We start from the raw sequence: 24486 nt of genomic DNA, 5'->3' as shown, positions 1-24486 counted from the left end.
CCAACTGGGCATTAGGGCAGGTCTACAGTGCCAGCGCCTCTGAAGGGCATCAGCCTGGCAACGGTTTAAGATTTTTTAAAGGGCCATTTTGGCGGGCGACTGATTGCTCATCAGTTAGAGGAAATCAACGTGCCACTGATTTCAACTGGCATGTTCTCACAGAAGCATAGCTAGCTGATAGCTTGGGGTACTGTTTGCCCAGTGCCCAGTAGTAATGGCACAAAGCTATCTCGGCCCAAATACTTTTTAGTCCCATCCCCTTTTCAAAACAAGGCAGAGTGGCAATTGGGTACAAGGACACCCCTTTCTCAGCAGTGCCTCCTCTTTTTTCTAGTGGTAAGCGTCTGAATTTTAAAGATGGAAGAAGTATGTAGGACCAAGGTGAATAAGCAGTGTCTCCATGCGGCCCTCAGAACCTTGGGGGCTACCCCCAGAATCAATTCAATGTTTGTCATCTTTTTGGCTTTGTCAGACAGGAGAAATTGTTAATAGAGGGAGTGTCAGAACCCACAATCAGTTAAATCGTTCGATTGTGTTCTCTGCCATCGAAGCAATGCGTGTCAGGCTCCGGATGGGAGGGGGAGAGATGCTGAGGGAACGGTGGGGCCAAGGTCGTACTAGACGGAGGTGAGTCGAGTTGGAATGCTGAACTGTTGAGGGAAAGGGGGGATGGAATGTGAAGAGGGTTCTGACGTGTCTGTGTGCTTTTTGTTTGATAGCCTGTGTGAGAATTGTTTTTAGTTGTGGCTTTTTGCTTTAATCTGGAAACAACATCAATAAATCTGAAATCTGCATTTCATCTGGATGCGTGAGTCAGAAACTTACTGAGTCAACTGTGTCAGGACTCTACAGGGAGGCTATGTTTGCACTACAAGCTAGACAGGCTAAGACAGTGTGGAGAGGGGGTGGTTCTGTAGGTTGTCAAGAACCCGTATACATGTGATTTGCTTGGGCAAGAAATGTTACGTGCGTGCACATTAATTGTATTTACCCCAGGTTTAGTTTACCATGTGAAAATCCAGTAGTAATATTTACAGTACCTAAGTGTAGGACTAAATTTATCAAAATTAAAGTTTGGCCTTTTCCCCCATCCGGTTCTCAACCTGGTTCTATTAAGTGTGAAGGGCAGCCTCAGACATCTCTTTCAAAGGTATTCTTTAGATAGTAATGTGCATTATTTCCAAAGTCAGCCCTGGGCATTCTGGTGCTCTCCTGCTCCTTCTCCCTCAGGTCTGCCCTAATGACAACTGCTAGTTTTCTGAAAGCAGGACATAAACAACTGTAATAAATAATAGCATAATTTTAGGTACTACATCAACAATAGCAAAATTGTTTTCCTCACTCTTCTCTCCCCCCTCCCTGCCTTTTTGTTTTCTGCAGATACATTTCTTGGGTTTCTCTAGCGATGTCTATTGGGCAGCATCTGAAAAACGCTGTGCAGTGCAAGCCAGAAAATAATCTATTCAGACAAAGCAGATGATCATATGCCATTCTTTTTTATCTATATACATCTCCATACTAGTTTTTCAGTGTTTAGGAAATTTTTTCCCTCATTCTCTGAAAACCATAACTTTAACCCATTCTGCTCATATCTGCTGCTTTGGCCATAATGCCCCTTTGGCTGTTTCACGAGCACAAAAATGTTTGAATCAGGAACAAAAATTCTATGAACTAGTTTGCAGAAAGCTTAAGTTTCCACTCTGGCCTTCTCCCATCCCCATCAGAATCAGTTTCATGATTTAGTCATAGAACCACTTTTTTTTCCCCCATTTTCGTTTAATGGTTCAGTGTGAAAATACAAGAGAAAACATTTACCTGTAGACTGACCTCAGTTCTACAAAAACCAGAGGGCTTTTAAAAAAAAATTCATAATGTTTAGCCATACAGAAACTGACATGCATAAGGAATACTGCCTAAGATCAGGACCACATTATACTTCTCGTGCATACACAATTACATATGTACACACACAGACAAATGAATACATATGAAGCTCACATATCCTGAACTGAGGAGTCCTTAATTTCAGCTGCAACTACAATCACACAGGAGCACTTTGGTGTACATCATTCTCTCTCAGCTGGGACAACAACTCCAGGTCAGGCTTCCTAACAGTATTTGAGTTGGAGGCCTCTGAAACTGACTTTAGCAAATTCTATTCTTGTTGCAAAGGCAAATTCTCTGTCTTGCATACTGGGCTTAGCACCAATGGCCCATACGTAGACCTGTGCAGAAGACCTGTTGAAACAAATGACACCACCTGTTTTTCCATAGATATCTTTTGGAATCTCCCTTGTGTACAAGTCCTTTCTCCCTCACGTATAAAACTCCATCCCCAGGATCCATAAAGAAGTTCCTTAGAAGCATTGTTTTTTACAAGATTTTAACCGCATATTGCCAACATTACAACCCCAGACACAAGAGTTAACAAGTTTCCACTTCAGTGCCTGACTTTACCCGTAAGCTTTTCAAATTTCCCTTTCAATGTTCAGAAGGCGCTTTTCAAAAGCTCCAAGGATGTAGTAAAATACAAAAAAAAAAACCCTATACATTCTGTTCTTAAGGTTAGGAATTTGTTGCATCCACCAAAAGCAGATCCCTTCAAAACAAAAACAACAAAGAAACCCAAAAAGTTAAGTGATGCCACCAGATGCCAGGAAGAGGATGAGCCCTCCCCACTCCCCACCCCCTGGAATCTTAACCTTGCACGACTGCTACATGATCCACTTTTCATTTCAGCACAACGGGGATTACAAAATCCTGACCTGAGTTAACTATATAAAGAACTGTGATCATTGAGAAAAATCCAACACTTGTGGTAAAGACGCTATCAGCATCAGAAAGCTACGACAATATGTATTACAAAAACCATTCACCCTGGAAAATGGGGGGAGGTGAGGAAATATACAAAAAAGCGCACGGAAACAGGCCCATTACACGCTATAAAAACGAGCAAAGAACCTGGCTTCCGAAATAAACTCACAAAAGTGTTAAAAACCCAGGCTCCTCCCACCCACCCAAAGTAGTTCATTCTACCCACCCAGTGAGATGCAAACCAATGTCCAACAGGGGCTTAAAAGAGAGATCAGAAAAGAAAATGCACACACCCCTTGGCAGAACGCTTACTGCCCTTCACAGAATCACCAGAACGTGTATCCAAACATGTGAACAGTTTTCCTCCCTCCCCACTTTGGTTTATGGTTCAGTGTGCCAGTCTGGCTGGTGAGGAGCGTGGCGAGGGCAGTCGGTCAGCAGACGAAGAGCTGCTCAGGCTCGACTGGAGATAAACCGTCTTGTGAAATAGCTTGTTGCTAAGGAAGACGACCAAGGAAAAGAGGCGTAACTGGAAGTGGCTGGAATACAAGACAACCTCTATTAGTTTCTTGACATCTATTAAGATTCCTTTAATTCACGGACATATTTGGCACTAGGGCCTTTCCAACGTACAAAACCTGCCTAACACCAATTAATGACATGAGTGAAGGGTTCTTACCATTTTTCTCTGCTGCTGAAATCTCTTTAAGTAATGCAACTTTTCGACCTAGGTGTTCTGTAACCAGCACCATTTTTTCTGCTTGCAATAACTATCCATAGCTATCACGGCAGGAAATGGTATACAGCATGATCTGCTTCATTGGGGCATAAGCCTTTACCAGTATCTTGTTCTTCCTGATAACAAAATTACCTTTTCCTTCTATTCCTCACCCTCCTGGTGAAATGCACTCAGTTACTCTAATGTGGGAGTGGGCAACCTGTGGCCCTGGGGGTCACATGAAGTCTCAAAGTTTTGCAGCCCTCAATATCCCCTCTCTTCATGACTGCTGGGCTATCAATTTTCTGCCATTTTTAAGATGGGGAAACAAATGAAAAGTAAGCTGTAGAATAGGCAGTTAAATAATAAATACCCCTCTTCTTCCCATACGTGTAATATGGTTCTTCCCATTTTGTGGCCCCATAACCGCCCCCAAATACTGAATGCAACCTTTATCAGCTAATAAAAGCTTGCCAGGCCCTGCTTATGTGGAAGTAAAAGACACTAGCACTCTTCCCATAAGCACACTTCAACTCCCCATCATTCATAAATAATATAGCAAAACATTAATTTTATAGACCTAATACAGCAGACTCTGGATGCAGGAGACAACATCTAAGTTTGAACAACTTCAAATAAAGTCAACTGTTTCCAAAGCTGTCTGAACCATTGACATAAATTCTTGAGAGTGTAGCAAATAGCATACATTCACGCAAATGCTGTAAATTATGTATATTTGCATTTAACAGACATTTCCCTCCCAAATAAGTCTGTAAAATCAAGAATTTACTGCATTAAATCTCTGTCTTCACCACTACAGTTATCTAGATGACCTATTTTCAATACCAGGCAAAAATATCTAGTGAAACAATTAAGGAAGAAGAAATGAGCACCTCAGCAATTGTAGGCAGACTGTAGTCCCCAAGTAGATCGTTCCCTACTCACTAACAGCTGCTGAAAAAGGGAAGGGATACTTACTACGCTTTTCCTGGTGTCTTTGATTCATTGGCGCTGATAATAAATAGAGGAAAAAGAATGGAGAACAAGCAGCCACTGTGGGGGAGGGGGAAGAGAAAATAGAAGATGTTAATACAGGTCTCTCTGCAGACTAAAAAGTGAGAAAGTATAAACCACCAAATATGAACATATTTCCATGTTATATGTAATTTGGCAGATGAGAAGCCAATTCTTAATGCAGATTCAGGGTAGACCCCTAATATGAGGTGAGCATAAACCTTTCCTTTCTATTTTGGTGCAGATTTTTTCCACATCCTTAAGCAGTATCAGTTGGAGCAAATCATTATAAACATTTATGCTACTAAGCAGAATTTAACTAATTGCACTCAAAAGTATTGTTTGCTACAAGGGAAAAACAGAAGACATTGCCAGCAATGCAAGGCGCTGACATCAGCTAAATTAGAATGGAATTTTAAGTCCTATGACCTCATACAGCTCCCAAAGACCTCCAGCTCTGATTGCTGACTTGTAATTTTTAAAGTGGCAGAAAGCTAACATTATTATATAATAATACAGAGGATATTGTTTATTATAACCTAATTTTACCTAATGAAAATGAAAAGAATTCCAATTTAGTTTTTGTCCTGGCATCACCCACTACTTTTTGGATTGCAGCCCAAGGCAAGTTTTACTTACTCCTGGAATAAACCATAATGTGGTCTGTTTGATTTCGGGTTTGCCCAAGTCCAAACCCAGCCACTATGGTTTTTAAATTATGGTCATCAGCTTAGGGTTATACTTGAAAGAGGCCAGTGTGGTTTGTTCCACAAACTCCAACAATAAACCATGTCTTAACAAGGTGCGCAAATCCAACCACCTACATACATGCACACGCATACATATGTATGAGAAAATAAAAGACAGTACCATATAGTGAATCAACCTCTACTTTTTCCAAATGTTGTGCCATAAGTTTGGGAGATGTCAGACCTTATTTATTTATTAACTTGTATGCTGCTTCAGTTACTGAAATAACTCTAGGTGGCTTACACATTATTAGGTTTAAAAGCAACAATAAAAGAAATACAAAATAATGAAGAACAATCGAAATATCCAGCATGCAGAAGGTATATTAGCATCTTTGTCATGTAGCTTGCCACTTAATGTAACATAACCTCTCCCATATAATAAAAAAATTATTAAATTTATATATTGCCTATGTTTTATCTATGGTAGGATTCCTCTTCCCCAGCTCTGTGCCCATACAATTGACACATGCAGTGGCTCAACAAATCAGCAGCAGAGAGGACAGCATCCAAGTTCTGCCAAGATAAATATTCTGACCTAACTGGAAATAGGGAATAGTACTTTGAAGAAATTGTCTTGGTTTTCCTGCACTGTATCATGGAACATTCATTCATTCATTCATTCATTCTGATTTGGAGGCAGCCCGACTCTAGATGACTCTGGGTGGCTTACACTTTAAAAAGGAGGAAACAATAACATAGAAAAACATATCATGTATGTCCAGAAGGAAAAAACCATACATCTCAATTATAAGTGAAACCTAGAGAGGCTCACAGCAACACTACTCCAAGACCAGCTTTTCAAAGACTCTGCTTATATCACTGTCTGCTTTTATCACTGTTCTGAGGAATTTTCTTTTTCTCCTTCCCCATTATATCAGCACCAACTCTCTTTCCGTTAACTCTGCACCTACCTTTCCTCCTCTCCCTCCCACAGAAAAGAAAAAGGATGGAATGTCTCCAGTTTCTCAGCAAGTCACCTGATAATGTAAGAAGACTGCATTGCAGTGAGAAAGGCCAGTGGTAACCCAAATCCAAAGTAATAAGGCCAGTTCCTTTCAATGTTGGATAATCGTTGATGCATTTCAATTCCTGGCAAGAGAAAAGCCAAAAACATATGGTTAAAAGAATTAATGCTAAAACATAACTATACTGGATTTCACATTCCAGGAGTTAGTTAGTTAGTTATATCCCACCTTTATTATTTTTTATAAATAACTCAAGGCGGCAAACATACCTAATACCCCCTCCTCCTCCTTTTTCCCCACAACAGCAACCCTGAGGTGAGTTGGGCTGAGAGAGAGGGACTGGCCCAAGGTCACCCAGCTGGCTTTCATGCCTAAGGCGGGACTAGAACTCACAGACTCCTGGTTTCTAGCCCAGCACCTTAACCACTAGACCAAACTGGCTCACACAATAAAATAAACATGGCATATGGGGGAAAGACAGGTAACCACCCCCTTTTATAAGATTAACATGTATCAGAAAGGATAGGCAATTAATTATCTTTCATGTTTGACTTCATCACTGGTGGTCTTCTTAAGGTGAGCAAAGATGCTTGTTTAGTGGCTTGTGAAACAAAGTACACTAATATTTCCTTAAATACCGTAGCATTTTAGGAAGTGTTACGTAAATACCTCTCCATCCCATGTATCAGTATTTTATTTACTATTGCTGATAATAGAGACCACCAACCAACAGCAGCAGAGAAAGAATAAAATCTACTCTTAATTTTTTGGCTCTGCTTCTGCCACTGGAGAACTCTCCAAAGGTTCTACTGGATGAGTGTTTTAGGGGTTTATACATTTGCCCAAAATAGCCGCAACACTTCAGAACAAAATGAAGGGATTTTTTTTTATTAGTTACATGGAGAATGACTGTGAAAAGCCAGCAGGACTCACCTTTATTAAACCAACGGTATTCAAAGCAATACAGTGAGTAGAGCAGGGACATATGAAGCAGACTAATTAACTGGCCAATAATATCAATAGGAAACAGGCTCACAATCATCCCCTGGGGAAAGCAAGAAAAAATCAGTCTGAAAGATCATTCCCTTCCATAGAAAACTGAATTCTGTACCTCACTACAAAAGCCCAATTCAAATAGCCCAAGAAACTAAACAAGTGAAGAGGCAGTATACTTGATTCTGTTCTCCCCTACTATACTATGCTCCACTCTCATTATTGGGGCACTACAAAAGTTGGATCCCAGTTCCAAAGGCAACAAAGGCAATGGCCATCATTCTTGGCTAGAAGTCCAGCTATGCACATTTGAGCAACAAAACCTGGCCTGTTTTTCTCTCTTGCATGCCAGGAGGACATGATTCCAAGAACTCTCCATTACAAATGGCTCTGAAGAAGTGGTAGTGGTAGTGTTAATATATAAACCCAAAGGTTGTGACTGGGAGAGAATGGCCATGTAAGTCAAACTGGCTAGTGACTTATTTATAAGATGGCGTAATTCACTCCTTTTTGTATTTTTGCTTCAGGCACTCTTTCCCAGTCCTCTCTGCTATCTTGTGGTCCATTTCTTGTAATATCTGCTGAATGTATGGTTCTGCATCTGGATGTCCTTCAAATACCGATGTCTATTACTCTTAGTGTCTAGATCAGTGTTTCTCAACCTTAGCAACTTTAAGATGTGTGGACTTCAACTCCCAGAATTCCCTAGCCAGCCATGCATGTCCATACATCTTAAAACTGCCAAGGTTGAGAAACTGGTCTAGACAATCTGGATTCAGTGTTTTATGCCTGTTCTTACCTGGATGAGAAAGAGAGCTTGCAGTAAGAGGTTAAACAACATGTCAGCAATGATTTTACTGACACTGGGGAAAGGCTGTGGCTTCCTTCCTGACACTTCAAATGCCAGATCAGCAATGTCCTGAAACAAAGATAAAAATTAGAGAAACTAATTCTTCAAGACTCTGTTCTTCTCATTTATTGATCTCCTGTCATAACTTGGTTTCAAAATAGAATAAAGGTTATACATCATTCTGAACAGAAGTACATCCAAAGGTTTTGCAAATCCAGAACCACAACTTCCACTGGGAAAAATGTACTTAAGAAACTATAATGCTTATAGTGTCCTGAAAATCATCCAGCTGACTAGTAAGATGCTAGTCCTTAGCTTTTTTTCAGATGGCGGCTGATACCGGTATGCAACTAAGATTAGAGCTAATAAGAAACTTTCATTGCACAGATGTTTCTTAATAATTAGTATTCTAGAATCTATTTTAGACAGCAATAAGGTCTTTTCTCCCAGTTTCATAATCACAGCATATTAGTACATAACCACTCAAGGTTCATTTTATATGGCCTAAATTTGCACCTCGGTATTTATTTTGTGAAATATCATGCATTAATTACATATAAAATAACATTTGGGGGTGGGAGGATAAGAGGTATCAGATACATATAGGAAAAGTGGCTTGGAGTTTGCAAGTAATAGTACCAATATATATGGATGGCATAAGGATGGGAAAAATTGAGTCAGATATAGGTAAAATAGAATATGTGTGTATACAAATAAACACCTTACCATAACTCTAAAGACAATCACTGGAGTCAGTAATAATCAGGTTTACTTCTGACTAAATAGGAAGAAGATTGCAGTCTTGAATATCCCTCATCATGTGAAAAAACACAGTACAGTATATCAAGATGTGTTTTATGTAACATGGCCAAAAGGCACCATGTCAAGGAGTATCACTTTCCCAGAAAAAAATACCTACCTGAAACCAAATGGCATTGACAACTTTACTGAGCACAAAGAGGGGAAGGACCCAAAGGGCACTGAAGATGGAGGTGAGGATAAATTCCAACCAAGACCAGACATCACCGTGTAATGAAGGGTCACCTTCCAAAACAGAAACAGCATTTTTAACAGTAGTAAGTAAAAAGGGTTTATTACAATTTAGGTGCCTCACCTGAACTGTTGTATCAAAAAAAGGAAATGAATCTTCCCCCTACAAATCTCATCTACTGGCCACAGGTTGGTAACAGATCAGTCAATGTAGACAGGACCATAATTATAGCTTCCTTTCATTCAAGAGTGTTATTTCACCTAATACATTTATTTAGAAAAATGTTCTCCTAGATATTCTAATTTTGGCTATCCTTTAAGAAAATGCTTTTGCCACTTTAACAGCTTGCTTATTTCTGGTTCAAAAATCATAAACTTTGCCACTCAGAGTCGTTGTGTACAAGTTGGGTGGCAAAAAAGTTTGATTGATAGATAAATAAATAACTGAGATGAAGTCAGAGAAAGCATTTCCTATTCCTGTAATAAAACATGCAGCAGCCTGCATATTCACCAGGAATGGTGTTCTACAGGAATAGTTCTAAATAAAACTAGCTTAAAAAAAAACTAATAAAACTAGCTTAAAAACTGGCTGCTAGTAGTTACTAGTACTTGGTATTCCTTTTCCAAAAACCACAGAACAGGAGGAGAAACTCTAAAAGCCCATGAGACAGAGGCAAAAGAAAGTGATGCCTGATGAAATTTTGGCTCAATTACAATCATACCAAGCTATGACTTGCTGAATAAACTACAATTGGTTGGATTCATACTTGGTGCTGAAACATAAGCAACAGTTTACAAACCATAATATTTGGGTTGATACAACACATTAAGCCAAAGCCCAATAAACTTCATTATGGCTTCATGCAATGCTATATATCTGGTTCCCTTGAAAAACTGTAGAAACACGATGGGATCCTCCATAGTTCCTTTGTTAAAAAGCTGTAAAGAAATTCTTTACATATTTTACAGTGTTCAGTATAATGCTAGACAAAGAAAGATTAAAGTCCTGCCCATCAGTTCTCAATTTTTTCTTCTTACATGATAAAGAGTGTACATCATTTAAGCTTCCCAACAACCTGAAAAATATGCTTCAGCCTAAAGAATAGATCTCAACTTGTAGTACCACATGGCAGAACATTTAAAAAGACCTGGAATAGGAATAAAAAAGCTACTTTACACTTAAAGCAAGGAATATACCTTTTGGCCTTTTCACCCTTATTTGAATAAGAAAATATACTACCATGTTCCAGTTTTGAAAATTTTGGAGTGGGGGAGACGAGAGGAGAATAGATTCAAAACAACGAATTATACACTTGTCCATCATAATTGCCTAAGCTAACCACAAGGGATTATTTACTTGACAAAGAAGGCTAAATGCCTTAAACAGTAATATACCTACCAATTACATGTGCTGTTGCTGACTGAAGCAGAGGTATGAATACCCGGTAGAACAAGAGGAGGCTAAGCTAAAAGAAAAAAGCAAGACAGAATAATTCAGTTTTAACTACTCTTTTTTAAATATGTATGCTACTATGGGGGGAAAAAAGTTTTCTAAGATCCACAAGATGCAATTCTGCTGTTTTCTACAGTTGATCTTCAATCCTGATATCTCAGTGCATATTTCTGAATTTCTTAGTGAAATTCAAGGTTTTCCCCAAGTACATAAACAGGTAAATATATGAGTAGATGAGAACATACAATATTATCATTATGAATCTTTACAAATATGACTGCTCCAGCACATGCATCCATAGTTCTATTGGGAAACCATAATAGGGAAAAACACAGCAAAAAGAAACAGTAAAATGCTATAGGCACATGCAAACTTTCCCTAAACTTAAATTAGGGATATACAGTGTTTTGGATCCAAAGCCAAAAAGGCACTTTGGAAAAGGCACAGGACCGCATGCCATACCTGTCAGCACGTCCTTAAAGAAACTGCATCTTTTCTTGAGCTTCCACAGTACTGTAGTCTTACAAGCCCAGGAAAACGTTCATTTGAGTTACGAAGATGCCAAAAGGTGTGATGAGGTGCTCTGGAATAGGACTGGGCATTCTGTCAACAGCCCCTGAACTCAAGAATATATTTCCTGGGATTATATGGCTACTGGGCAAGTCCAGGAAATGATACAGCTTCTTTAAGAAAGCTCTGACAGGTACAGCGTTAATACTCACTCCTGTTCTGAAGCACTTTTCTGGCCTGATTTAAGGCACTGATGAACTGAAATACTGCCGGAGTTTGTAGATAGAGGCCACAAACCCAACCTTTTGACTATTAAGGAACAATCTGGGTCCCCATCTGGGTCACAGTTTGGTCTAGTGGTTAAGGTACTGGGGTAGAAACCGGAAGTCTGTGAGTTCTAGTCCCGCCTTAGGCATGAAAGCTGGCTGGGTGACCTTGGGCCGGTCCCTCCCTCTCAGCCCAACCCACCTCACAGGGTTGCTGTTGTGGGGAAAATAGGAGGAGGAAGGAGTACTAGGTATGTTCACCACCTTGAGTTATTTATAGAAATAATAAAGGCAGGATAATAAAATAAACGAACAAACAAACTAGTTCACAGATCTCATTTGTATCAGTCATGTTTATCAACCTATTTTGGAATCATAACCTAAAAGCCATTATCACTAGTTTAATTCAAGAACTGTTAGACATCAGATGTGTGAATGCAGAATAATACACACAGTAGTGTTCATTTACCCTTCCAAAAACATCAAATTTAAATTTTGAGAAATCCAAAGCCTGTGCTAGACCTACAGAAGTTAAATTCACAGCAATATAAATTATACTACTGCTACAATATTTACCAGTTTGAGGCACCTGGAATTACTTAATTAAAAAGAGAGATGACTGTATTATTAACACAACCAGGGAAATCCAACATAACACATTTTGACATTTCCATTCCATTAAATTCCATGTATTTCCAAGCTCTGCTGTATGTATACAACCAGGAGACCTAGAGGCATGCTGTACAGTTCGTAAGTGAAAGCCTATATTCTATGTGGCAAGGTTCATTTTGCATAGAGCCAGTTTGGTCTAATGGTTAAGGCAATGGGCTAGGAAACAGGAGACTGAGAATTCTAGTCCCGTCTTAGACATGAAAGCTGCCTGGGTCACTTTGGGCCAGTCCCTCTCTCTCAGCCCAACTCACCTCACAGGGTTGCTGTTGTGGGGAAAATAGGAGGAGAAAGGAGTATTAGGTAAGTTCACTGCCTTGAGTTATTTATAAAAATAATAAAGGTGGGAGGGTAAGTAAAATGGAACACTAGTCATTATTTATCAAAGTAGCCAAAAAACCCTAAGCATTCAATTAAAAGGAAAGCACATAAAATCTGTGTGTGCAAAAAAAAATATTATTATTATTATTTGAGAGAACCAGTTTGGTTAAGGCGCAAGGCTAGAAACCAGGAGACTGTGAGTTATAGTCCCACCTTAGGCATGAAAGCTGGCTGGGTGACTTTGGGCCAGTCTCTCACTCTCAGCCCAAATCACCTCACAGGGTTGTGGGGAAAATAGGAGGAAGAAGGAGTATTAGGCATGTTCCCCACCTTGAGATATTTATAAAAATAATAAAGGTGGGATAAAAAAAAATCTAAAAACAAAACCATACCCCCCCACAGGAGAGTTCAAGCAAGAATAATTTTCTTTCAATACTTCAGTGTTATTTTTTTAAATCCAGACTCTAAATGAAAATTTAAAATCTGCAATAAATAAATAACACAGGATATGAAATATCTAATATGTCAGTCACAATGACAATCACAGAATACTCTGTTCAATACTAGACTGGATGGACAGATTCATTTGTTTGAGAAATTCATTTAAGAATGAAAGGACTATAAATTATTCAGCAGCATGGAAATTAGACAGAACTGTGCCTCACAGACATTTTATGATAGGCCAAACTTTATGGTAGTGATGATTAGCAACAAAACAACACAAAAATAAAATTAGTCTTCATTTGTACATATGGGCCCCAAATCACGCATATGCATATACTGTACATATCTGATTGGGATATTAAAACATTGGAAGTCCTCCATCTAACAAGGCTAACTATTTAAATGTTAACTATTCGTTATCTAGGAAGTAGTAATGATTTTAATCACTATGCCATTTGTTTCTCAGTTTGCAACATTATCCAATTATGCAACTCAAGCAAGTCAGCATATTTGCAAAAAGAACAGGCAACTGTTTCAAATTATGTTGCTGTTTTAAAAAAAGAAGCAGCAAAAATATACTTACCCAAAATACACCTCCATTCCATGCACAACACTGAAGTATTCGACTTACTATCCGGGGTTCACTATAAAAAAATAAAAGTGCAAAAACCAAAGCCAACATCTGTTTTTAAAACCAAAACTGTTTAAACACAGAAGGACAGGGGAGTGTGTCAGACAGCGAAGCAGATTCTTTCAACTTTGTGGAACCAATCTATTTGCAACCATAAACATGCAAAAATATCAATTTCCAATATCCTCATTAAGTTTCAAATTGTTGGGAGCCTCATTTAGAAAAACTCTTTTAAAAGCTGGGCTTTACATGCCAGTTTTCCTTCTTTTTCTCTATTATTAGGTAAGCTATTTACGCATTTGTAATTTAACTATTCATTACATGAATGTATGTGCGGAACTGGTTATTGTTTAGTACCAAAGAGAATTTTGCAGCCTTTTTAGCTTTCTTTTCACAATCTTTTTTTAAAAATGTGAAATTACAACCACAGAAGCTATTGGGGAAGAGACTAAAATTAATATCTTTAAATCTTCACTCCAAATCTCTTCCTCTTAAGAATCCAGTGGCTTCGGGTGATGAAATTAAACAGCTACGTTGAACATAGTCAGTCCCTCAAACGGGACGGGCAGGGAGTTCCACATAAAGGAATAGTTTAAACTCCTGTTTAATTTGGCCCATCCAGTATAAAATAAAAAGCCCCACTAAAGGTTGCCTGTCCCAGTCTGTACGCAGCCCGTGCCATCAGACACGAGGTCTCGGGATTCGCTGTCCTCTTGATGATAAAACACTGGTGGGTGATCACTGATGGCACAAGGCAATTCCCAAGCTTGGTACTCACTTCTCCTGCTTCCTCTCCTCGCTTTGTGCTCTTCGCTGGGCAAGCACACTGCTTGCTCTTCTTTTTCGCTGCTCTTCCCTTTTTTGCTGGATCCGAGCTTCCAGCTTGGGGATTGTGCAGATGCCCCATATGGAATCTTTAATTCCCTACAGACATAAACGTTTTGGGTTTTTTTTAAAGACCACATATTCATCACAAACGATGTCACCACTGTCTTGTCATTATCATAATGGAATCACAGTTCACGAACTCCCTCTTTCTACTGACTAAGAATCATAGTTACACACACAGATACTATTCTTGATCTAAGCCAAAAGGCTGAGAAGCAATCACGCAGTTGGAATTCATACTGGGATGGATTTTACTTCATAATTACACAAATTGTCCTACTTTGTGAATACAGTCCTGGAGGATCCTGAAACTTCCCTTCTTCACACTGCCAAAGACAGACTTGCTTGATTAGTGCTAACCTAGATTTCAGTGGCTGAAACACTCTAAAATCCAATCTTACCTTAAACGCACTGTCATGGATAACAACAAAAATAAAAAGAACTACTTACCCTGATAAGATCATTAAGGAAGATCTTCACACTATCTGCCATATCTACACCAGCATTGCCTCGACATCTAAAACTATCAACTACGAGGTGTAGGGAAGAAATGACCCCAGGCCTGTCTCATTGTGAAGACATGAGAAATTGTGAGTCTGACAAAAGAAAAAGATAGCTGTTAGAGGAGCAGTGAACACTAGGATTATAAATGGAATATGTTTGCCCTGAATCATTCCTTAATTCATAGGGATCATATATGGAAGGGTTCACTTTCCAAGATCATACTAAATCACTTTGAGACTTGCTCAAAACAGTACCTCAGTAGGGGTAGTTTCTATTAACTGCAAGTGAGGGCAACACACACCCACAGACATGCCAAGCCCATTCTCAGCCCTACTGAAATGCCAACCCAAACCATTCTGGTCCACTTCCAACTCACTTCCAGTCATTTCTTTCATACTTTACACTATTCATTTCTGTTTCCACAAATAAATAAATATAAATGTTTATTTCACTCAGCATTCAAGTTTTTTTTTTACAAAAAAGGAACGTCACAAAACACAAGGAACCCACAACCATAATTTTCTCTTTCACCCATCTAAATCTCTTTCCTCATATTTTCTCAAAGTTGTTACAACAACCAGAGCAATGCTTCACAGAGTCACCAAAATACTAGTGACCAAAGTAAACCAGAGAAAATACTAAATCAGACTGTAGAAGATGGAAAAACAGATGGTGATAGATTACCCTATGAAGAGTTCTCCAAAGGAAACAGGCTGGATGCCAATGAAATATGAATAGGGATCTTTTATTAGCAAACATTTAACTGGATAAAGTTTTTCATTTTGTCTGTAAAGTTAAAATACAATTTAAGATCTTAATCTGACATAATATGCTGGATTTTTTTAATATAGGACCAGCATTGTAAAAATCACTTTACGGACTAATACAAGTGAGAAAAGCCAGAGTTAGGTAGTATATAGAAGGATTGCAAAACATATGTACTTAAGTTTAAGTTGCCCAGTGATTTTACACCAAACCATCATTAACATTTAGTTACACCCTAGAACACTACTGCAAGTATCAAATGATGATTTATGGTTGGCTAAGAAAACCAGAATCATAAATCATGATTTGAGGTGCTTTTTCAAATGATGGTTTGTGCAAATCATCATTTAGCATAATGAAAAATTGATGCTTAGTGTCTAACCTGGCAGAAACTACTCATCTACAGAAGACAAGGGAAAGCCAAGAAGTCGCTCTAATCAACTGTTCACAGGTTTGGGAGCCCAAAACAAATTTAACATTTTGAACACCAGGGTTTACCTTTGCCTGGACTAAACCTAATGATCCTGACTCAGGGGTTAATTTCTAGAATAGCACCAAGGAGCAATCTGAGGAGGGGGTACCAAAACTGCTTCTAGGGACTAGAACAATCATAACCTGAAGCAAGGTGGAGAGTTTTGTGAAGAGGTTGATGCCAGGACAAAAATTACATTTGATTTAATTACTAAATTCAATTAACTACAGGTAATATGATTCCTCACAATATTTTCTCTATAATAGGGGATCTGGAGGCCAAGCCAATAGCTTTGGGAAACTAATATAGGGTTCTGGAACATCAGGTCGTGACCCCTTCTATACATCCCAAGGCCTCCTGGCATAAGATTAGCAATATGCAAGAAGCCTATTCTCTCATCAAGCAATCCAGGTCTCCACAACAGTCATATAGACTGCAGAAAGTATAACTGGATACATCTACTGAATTGGAATCTAAACCCCTTCCAAATTAACTCTCAAATGGTTCATGTTTCAAACCAGAACAACTTTATTTGCAGTTGCAGTAATAAGACTTAGAGAAAAAGTACGACTTACAAGGTCTGAGACTATTTGCAAGGAAACCTTTCAATCTCAAAGAATTGTTCCTGCACTTTGAGATACAGCCTCAAGCAGCCCTAGGCATTACAATATATAATAAGCACATCTCACTAAATCATGTCACTTGAGAACAGAATTACTACTGTATGCTGATCTCAGTACTCATTCAGTCTTGCCAAGACAGAATTGGTGTTACTTCTAGCGTGCTCCCAAGTACTGTGTTTAAAACAATGTCTGCACAGCAATTGAAATCATGCTTCAGCTTAGTGGTACTATGCCACAGACCCAGGAGTGTTTCTTGAACATGTTTATCCTGGTCAATTTTACCACAGAACTGTCAGAAAAGCCTGTGTTATTGTCCCAATTCCCAGCATAGAAAGATCTGCTTCTGAGAAAAATCACATATTAATTAAATTTACTGGGCAAACCTATAGGTGCAGCAAAGCTTGAAAAAAGAACTTCATGATTAATACTTAGGCTTCTAATCACTGCATTAGCCTCCTCTTGATAAGGAGATTAGCTCAGAAGATTGTTCTTGTATGAGGTGCTGAAACAGACCATCTCTCTCCTGACATCTGAACTGCTTGCCAAAACTATCTACCTGCACGCGGAATGAGAAGGGAAACTTCTTCAAAAAGGAGTGCCGTAAAACGTTACCAATAACCAGCTTTGATGGGACCAGGGTGGGGAAAGCTTCAAAGTAATGGACCAGAGAGAAAAAACAGAAGGGAAAGGCTTGAGCTCTAAAAAGGACTGGGGTGCAGCAGTGTTGGACTGCAAAGGCATACTCCAACTTTAAAGGATCTGGGTGTAACGTGAGGAAGGAAGGAAAATGGCACCAGGAGAAGAAACAGAAAGTCCAACAGAAGAGAAAATCAGTAGCTCAGGGTTGAACTGCCGGCAGTGATGGTGTTACCCAGTTAGGTAATGAAACATCTGCAAGCAAACCACCAAGCTCAGAGAGCACCAAGAACTCCATAGACATGGAAAGATTGTGGTGATTGGGTATTATTATTATTATTATTATTATTATTATTATTATTATTCAGACATGAAAACCGGCTGGGTGAGTTGGGGCCAGTTGTTTTCTCTCAGCCCAACCCACCTCACAGGGTTGTTGCTGTGAGGAAATAGGAAGCAGTAGGTTAAGTAGGTACACCGCCTTGAGTTGTACAAAGTAAAGGCAGGATGATATTATTATTATTATTATTATTTATTCTTGCAAACCACAGGAGTGTTACATGGCAGCACTCCGTTTACGAAAAGAGATTAGAGCAGGGGTCCCCGTCCTGGGCTATCAAAGGGACTGCAACTCCCATCATCCGCATGCATCACACCTTGCTGGTCAGGGATCGTGAAAGGTGCGGCCCAGCCGCCTGGGGAGAATCCGTCTCAGGCCCGGCCTTCACAGCAGGGGACACGCAAGCCCCGGCCTGAGGGACCACAGCATCTCTCCTGACCAGCCAGGGCCGCGGCGGCGGGGGGGAGGGGACTACGGGAGAGGCGGACGAGCGGTGGGCGTGGTGGACGATGGGCTTTGTAGCCAGGCCCACCGGGAGGGGGCGGGCGGCCCTCAGGTCCGAGAGAGCGGGAAAGAGGGGAAGCGAAGCGATCCCGGGCGGGGAAATCCATAATCTGTGTAAGCCCAAGAGAGACCCCAGAAGAAGAAAGCGGGAAGCCTCTCCCTCCTCCAGCCGGCCCGGACGGCCGTCCATACTTGCCAGCCCAGGCCTCCCGGGGTCCGCGCGCCGCGTGGGCCGACTCAGGCGACGGACAGGCCGGCACGGCGGCCAGGCCCCAGCTCCTCGGGCAGCCCCGGGCGGGACGCCACTGCGCAAGCGCGCTCACCTCACTCGGCTCTCCCCCTTCCTCCTCAGCCTCGCCAGGAGCAGAGTCCGCGCCAGGGACCATCCCGGGCTTCGTCTCCCGGCGACGCGCGTGCGCCCTCCCTCGAGGAAGGGCATTCGCAGTTAGAGGCGGCCGAGGAAGGCGGGCGTGCGTGCGCGCACGCGCTCTCCTTCTCCCTCAGGCGTGCGGTGAGCGGGTTTCAAACCTCCGGGAAGCGTGAGGACAGAGCTTGGAAAGGATGCGCTGCGGTGATTGAAAAGCCGCAGTGGCGACTCGGGAAGTCCAGCTAGTATGGCAACGTCTGTAAACCCCGGTTAAAAGAAGCCCGGCTTAGTATGCTTTTCTTTTTTAATAAGAATTTTATTAAGTTTAACTTTATTAAGTTTAAGACAAAGATAAAAACTACAAAAAAGCAAAACAAAAAAACCTACAGGAAGGGTAAAAAACTAAAAAAGTGTGAAACAGGAAAAAAAGAATTTTAAAGATTACATACAAATGTGACTTCCGACTTTTAACAACAAGAATATACAGCAATTTCCATAATCAATCTCTTACTCTGTATTAAACCAAGATCTCATTATTTCTATAAATCCTTCCATTAGCACATACACAAATCATTAATGCACTCGCTCCTTTCCCATATATATATATATATATATATATATATACATACATATATATATATACACATACATAAATCAACTTCCCTCCCTCATAAAACAACATTTATTGTTTTATTGTAAACCGCCCAGAGTCCCTTTTGGGAGATGGGCGGTGATAAATTTGATAAATAAATAAATTTATTTAGTTATTTCCTTCCTACCACTATTCTATATATTTCTATCCACTATAATAAAAATCAAGTTATAAAAACTTACACATTGTCTATTTTTATAATTAATAATACTACAACAATTTTAACCCCATTAAACCTAAAAACCAAACAATTACTCTCTCTTACAGATACCTTATACATCTTACAAATCAAGTAAACCTTTAAAAAAGTCCATCTTTGTCTTCCTCCATAACGTTTTCAGCCAGCTGACACATTTTAGAAATAATCTCTTCCCCAATGTCCAGAATATTCTGCAGAATAGCTTGACAGCGCTCTGATAAGATCTCTTTGAAGGTCTGCTTTTGCTCACCATGGAACTTGAAAAATCCTCTTTGAAATCCTCTGTTTCAGGCAGTAGATTATGGTGCCCCCTAGATACTTGACTAAGGGGGATAGGAATCAATGAGCTAATACAAAGCATCTGAATGAAATTGAAACAGAAGATGTACTGACAAACAGGTCCCAGAGAAAGTGAAGAGAAAGCTGAAGGTTGAAAAAGACCAATCCAACCTGTAGGAAAATAGCCAACCCTTCAAATTCAGTACCAAAAAAAAAAATAGCAGGAAGGCGATTATTTATTCTCACTCCTCCTTAATCTTTAAATGGGAAAACAACCCAAACTGTAAAAAGATTTTTAAAAGTAATCCAGAAATAACAATAGGCACCAAGAGAGTGTGGTTCCTCTTACTGTAGGAAGCCTCTCATAGGGTACAAAACTTCAAAAAATAAAATAAATTAGGTGTTTTAGAAATGGGGTGGCAGGACTTACTGTCCCTTTAAGGGCTGCAGTGCAGCTCGGAAATGATGAAGTCCCAGCCTCCCGGCAAAGTCTTACCAGTTGATTGTGCATGCTGTCTATGATCTCCCGGCTGCAACTCACCATTCAGAGGACAAATGGGTTGATTCCAAGCTTTATCCTCACTCTGGAAAAATGCTCTAGGCTACAGGAGAAACCAGCCTGAGCCCAGAAAAACTGCCATGATGCCAGTTCTGCCCACGGATCTCGTGGGCACAGCTGCTCAGTTCGCCATATTCCCACCAGAAGTCAGCACAGCTTAGGGTGCTGTATGAACACAGCTTGGGATGGAATCGCCTGAGACTATTTGGTACAACTGGGGAGGGGCTGACTTCCTGCTAAGGCTCTTCCACCCTCATGATTTATAGTGTCATCCAGCAGCATCATAGCAATCCGCATAAGAAGTCAAGTTGGCTTCTACATCTTTGGTTTTCAGTCCCCATTTCATGAATGTAGCTTTTAAAAAATCAGGATGAAACACACACGTGTTCACGCCTGTCACTGAGTTCAGAAAGGTAAGATGGTGGAAGGACACTGCTGTGGGACCCAGTACATCAGTGTCCCAGTATCTCCTATCATAAACTGCCCAGTGGTATGGATGGGACATGGGGGGGTGTCCCGTGGCCGGAAAACGGAGAATAAAGAGATTGTGTGCCTATGCTTTGCAGTGCCTTGACCTGCCCAGAGAGAAAAAGCAAGAAGATAATGTGAAAGAAGACTCCCATCTGTAAAAAGTCCCGATATATCTTCTCATCCAAGGGAAATAGGCAGAGGAATTCTGTTTTGTTTTGTTTTTACTATTTTGAGTATCCTAGCAGGAAGGGACACGGTGGCTCTGCGGGTTAAACCGCTGAGCTGCTGAGCTTGCCGATCGAAAGGTCGGAGGTTCGAATCCACGTGACGGGGTGAGCTCCCGTTGCTAGTCCCAGCTCCTGCTCACCTAGCAGTTCGAAAACATGCAAATGTGAGTAGATTAATAGGTACCGCTTTGGCGGGAAGGTAACGGCATTCCGTGTAGTCATGCTGGCCACATGACCACGGAGGGGTCTACGGACAACGCCGGCTCAGCGGCTTAGAAACGGAGATGAGCACCGCCCCCTAGAGTCGGATATGACTGGACTTTACGTCAAGGGAAACCTTTACCTTTACCTAGCAGGAAGTACAACACTTTTTTCTGTGTTGCCCTTGAGTTAGATTTCTCACTCTGGTGACTCCCTGACCTAATCCCAGCAGGTTCTTGGCAAGGTTTTTCAGAAGTGCTTTGCCATTGCCTGCTTCCCAGGGCTGAGAGAAACTGACTGGCTCAAGGTCACCCAGCTGGCTAGGTGCCTAAGGCAGGACTAGGACTCACGGTCTCCCGCTTTCTAGCCTGATGCCTTCACCACGACCCCAAACTGGCTCTCACAACACTTTAAACAGATCATTTTACCAGGTGTATGTGTATGCACCTAAATACAGCCCTAAAAATTCAAAGGGGAAGCGGGCTGCATAAAGTGAGTCTGGGAACTGCAACTGAGGAAGCTACCCCCCCCCCCCCGCTCAACAGCACTAAGAAAAGAACAGCTCCGCTGCCTTCCAGTCTAGTTCTGAGTCCTGTTCCAAGGGCTGAAGCTTCCCTTTAAAGGGTTGGGTTTACATTATTTGAAAGACCTGCTTCAGTCATATCTACTTTCCCCATTCTTTCATGATTTTATAGATATGCTATCTGGGAGGAGTTTTGCCCTAGGAATATATTAAACACGTAAATCGGCTTGCATTAAATCTTCGTAAACATAGTTAAAACTTTGCAGCGCCTCATAGTTTAACAGACCTCGGGAGTGTTGGTCGAACTGGGTCACTCTGAAGGAGCACACAGGCAGTCCCCTGAGGTCATTATCTAATTGTATTCTAATTGTACAAACCACTTCCAGAGGACTTCCAGATCCGATGACTCTGGGATGCTGAGAGTATCAATTCATGTCTATCGTCCCTCCAAAACAAAAGGCCACTAAATCTCTAAGCAAATGGCTTTCTGTCCTGTTAATCCAGCTGCAATCCCATGGTTGCTTGCTAGATTAAAAAAATAGGGAGATTAAAAAAGGCCAACCTTGATTTCTTGACTGGTTTAGTGAAAGTCTCTAAAGTATCCATTTGTTGTGGTACATTCAGTTACAGTGTAAGATGTAAACACTATCTATATGAATTTACCTGTGGGAAATCTAATTAGAGCCATTTATTTAAATCAATTTCTATTTTTCCCTGGCTAAATTCAAGCACTTAATTATAGGGTCTTGACTTAAATCGATACACCCTGTACTAATTAAACACTGTCCTTTTGCACTGAATTCTGCAAATCATATCCTGCCTTTTGAGAAATGAAAGAGACGGCTAAGAAGCCATAATGTTCCAGGCTTACTATTTTATAAGACGGTGAAGATGCTGGAAAGTTTATTGCTTTTAGTGGATAACAAGTTGGAAGGGCGTTATCTGTGATAACCAATATGATAAAAGACGTTTTTCTTACTGTGATGAAGAACTATTTGCAGAGTGTTTGCATGCCAATGAAACGAGGAGATACCATGTCAAGTGATTAAATACAATCTTGCATCTCGGCAAGACGCTGACTTGGCAAGCAAGCCCAGTGCCTCACTGTTGGCAGCGCTGAGCCAGGAAAGCCTCAGCTGTGCACGCTCGGCGGGGAGAGGATTTAAACAGCGCAGCGGCTGCCGGAAGTTGCTGGAAGCAACCTGAGCATCTGGCTTTGTGCTTCTTGAACTCTGCTCTTGACTCCTGCCTCCTTTCAACCTCGGGTGTGTTCCTGACCAAGTCTCTGGTTCGTCCCTCAGTGCTTTGCAAGCTATTGTGGGGTCTTTGAATCAGAGTACGCCTTCTCCTCAAGCCACCAGTGAGCTGGCGTGCACATGCATGCTTTTTCTCCTGCTTCCCCAACTCCTCTTCTGTTGCCTCCCCCTGCCTATTTGCTGCCAACTCTCCAGACAAGCCTTCCTGACTTTTCACAAGCCTCACTGCATGTGATTGCGATTCAGGCGCTTGACAACTGGCCCGCATTTCCAACCGTCTCAGTGTCCGTGGTCACGTGATCGCCGTTGGTGACCTTCCCTGCAGGCTTCCCACAAGTGAAGTCAATAGGGAAGTCGGCAGGAAGTCGCAAGTCGCGGTCACGTGAAGTCCTCTCTTAACGACCCATGACGGCAACTGGAATGGCCATTTTAAGTCAGCGCAATCACATGATTTTTCAGTTTACGACCACATTGTTTAGCAACAGAGTTTCCGGTCTTAATTGGCATTGTTAAGTGAGGACTACCTGTGTAGTTATTGCTGCAGTATTAAGATTTAGAAACTCTAGCATTGGTGTCCTAAAGAACTGTTTGTCTTTGAGTAAAAATAACTGCACAGCAAGCGGTTACATACCTCATCCCAAAATAACTTCCACATATTCCTGAAGTGACAGAAAATTACAAAGACTACAGTCCAAACCACACGTGAATATCACTCAGAGCTAACCTCTGGGTAAATCAAAATCCACAGCCTCAGGAAGTGTCACTTAACAAAAGGAGTCTTAATCCTTACCTAACTTTCTTGGCTGCGCGTTAAACGGTTGGAACGCCAAGTTCAAGACCGCACCTCCAGATACCCAAGAGTTCAGTTCCCAGCGTGTGCACAGAAAACAGGGTTTTATGCACTTCCAGTAAGAGACGCAGTTCAAATCAACACTCAGGCCCAATTTTTATTCCACCCCAGGAATACAGACAGGACAGAAATTTTCCAGTTCAGCCCAGTCGGCTGCCCAACTTCATTCGATTGTCATCCCAAAACTTTCCAATCCAGAACTGGGCCCCTGGTGCCTATTTGCCTCTTCTCCATCTTTCACATTATTACCTCTGGGGAGTCTGCAAGTAGCCTTTCCCTTAGATAGGTAGCCACTTTGTTGTCTACACAGAGCGGGGGTGTTTGAACCAGGAAATCTTCCATAAAACCATGTGGGACCCCCCCACCCCCAACCTATATTGCAAGCAACTTACATTCCAGAAGATATGCATAAAATCAGCCTAAGGGTTTGCTTGATTGTGCCCAGATGTGTGGAGGTTGTACACAGTCATGGGAAAAGGGCATGAAGATTTTGAAAACCAAGATGTGTTTCTCCTTGGATTCAGTTGGGCCTTTTTCGGTGAGGAATGCCAGCTCCCCACATCTCTAATTATTCCTACATCCCAAAATGTTTCCTTCTCCCTGACTGTATGAATGCTTTTCGTGAATATGGAACAGTCTTCCTTAAACCATCCATGGAAATAATACTCCTGAGACAGAATCCAGAGCTGTAAAAGACCCAGTGCATTTACTGAAGAGCAGGTCTGCTGTGGTTAGAGTGAGAAGCATGCAAGGTATTTCAGGGGGACAGGCCCATGGAAG

At 41.0% G+C, this 24486-nt stretch overlaps 1 protein-coding gene and 1 pseudogene across 1 annotated transcript; both read right to left on the bottom strand.

The window, feature by feature from the left end:
- Positions 1–1755: 1755 nt before the first annotated feature.
- Positions 1756–18428, bottom strand: EI24 (EI24 autophagy associated transmembrane protein). The gene is made up of 11 exons (XM_063311602.1): positions 18315–18428; positions 14729–14874; positions 14169–14314; positions 13343–13403; positions 10496–10562; positions 9026–9150; positions 8056–8175; positions 7197–7308; positions 6276–6387; positions 4511–4585; positions 1756–3353 (listed from the first exon to the last, which is right to left on the bottom strand). The coding sequence occupies exons 2-11, from the start codon at positions 14768–14770 to the stop codon at positions 3203–3205; spliced, it is 1011 nt and encodes a 336-aa protein (XP_063167672.1). The 5' UTR covers positions 14771–14874; positions 18315–18428; the 3' UTR covers positions 1756–3202.
- On the bottom strand, positions 14354–14498 carry LOC134503020 (U2 spliceosomal RNA; annotated as a pseudogene).
- Positions 18429–24486: the final 6058 nt, after the last annotated feature.

Source organism: Candoia aspera, chromosome 9, assembly GCF_035149785.1.
Source record: "Candoia aspera isolate rCanAsp1 chromosome 9, rCanAsp1.hap2, whole genome shotgun sequence".
In the NCBI taxonomy this organism is placed as follows: Eukaryota; Metazoa; Chordata; class Lepidosauria; order Squamata; family Boidae; genus Candoia; species Candoia aspera.
Note: the sequence above shows the minus strand (reverse complement) of the source record. Positions and strands in the feature narration are given on the sequence as shown.

Bases quoted from the DNA above. Each gene is read 5' to 3' on its own strand.
- EI24 (XM_063311602.1), bottom strand. From the start codon at position 14,770: ATGGCAGATAGTGTGAAGATCTTCCTTAATGATCTTATCAGG. The intron at 13,404-14,168 runs GTGAGTACCAAG...ATTTTTTTATAG, and splicing joins GAGGAGAGGAAGCAGGAGAA to TGAACCCCGGATAGTAAGTC. The intron at 10,563-13,342 runs GTAAGTATATTT...TTTTTCTTTTAG, and splicing joins GGAATGGAGGTGTATTTTGG to CTTAGCCTCCTCTTGTTCTA.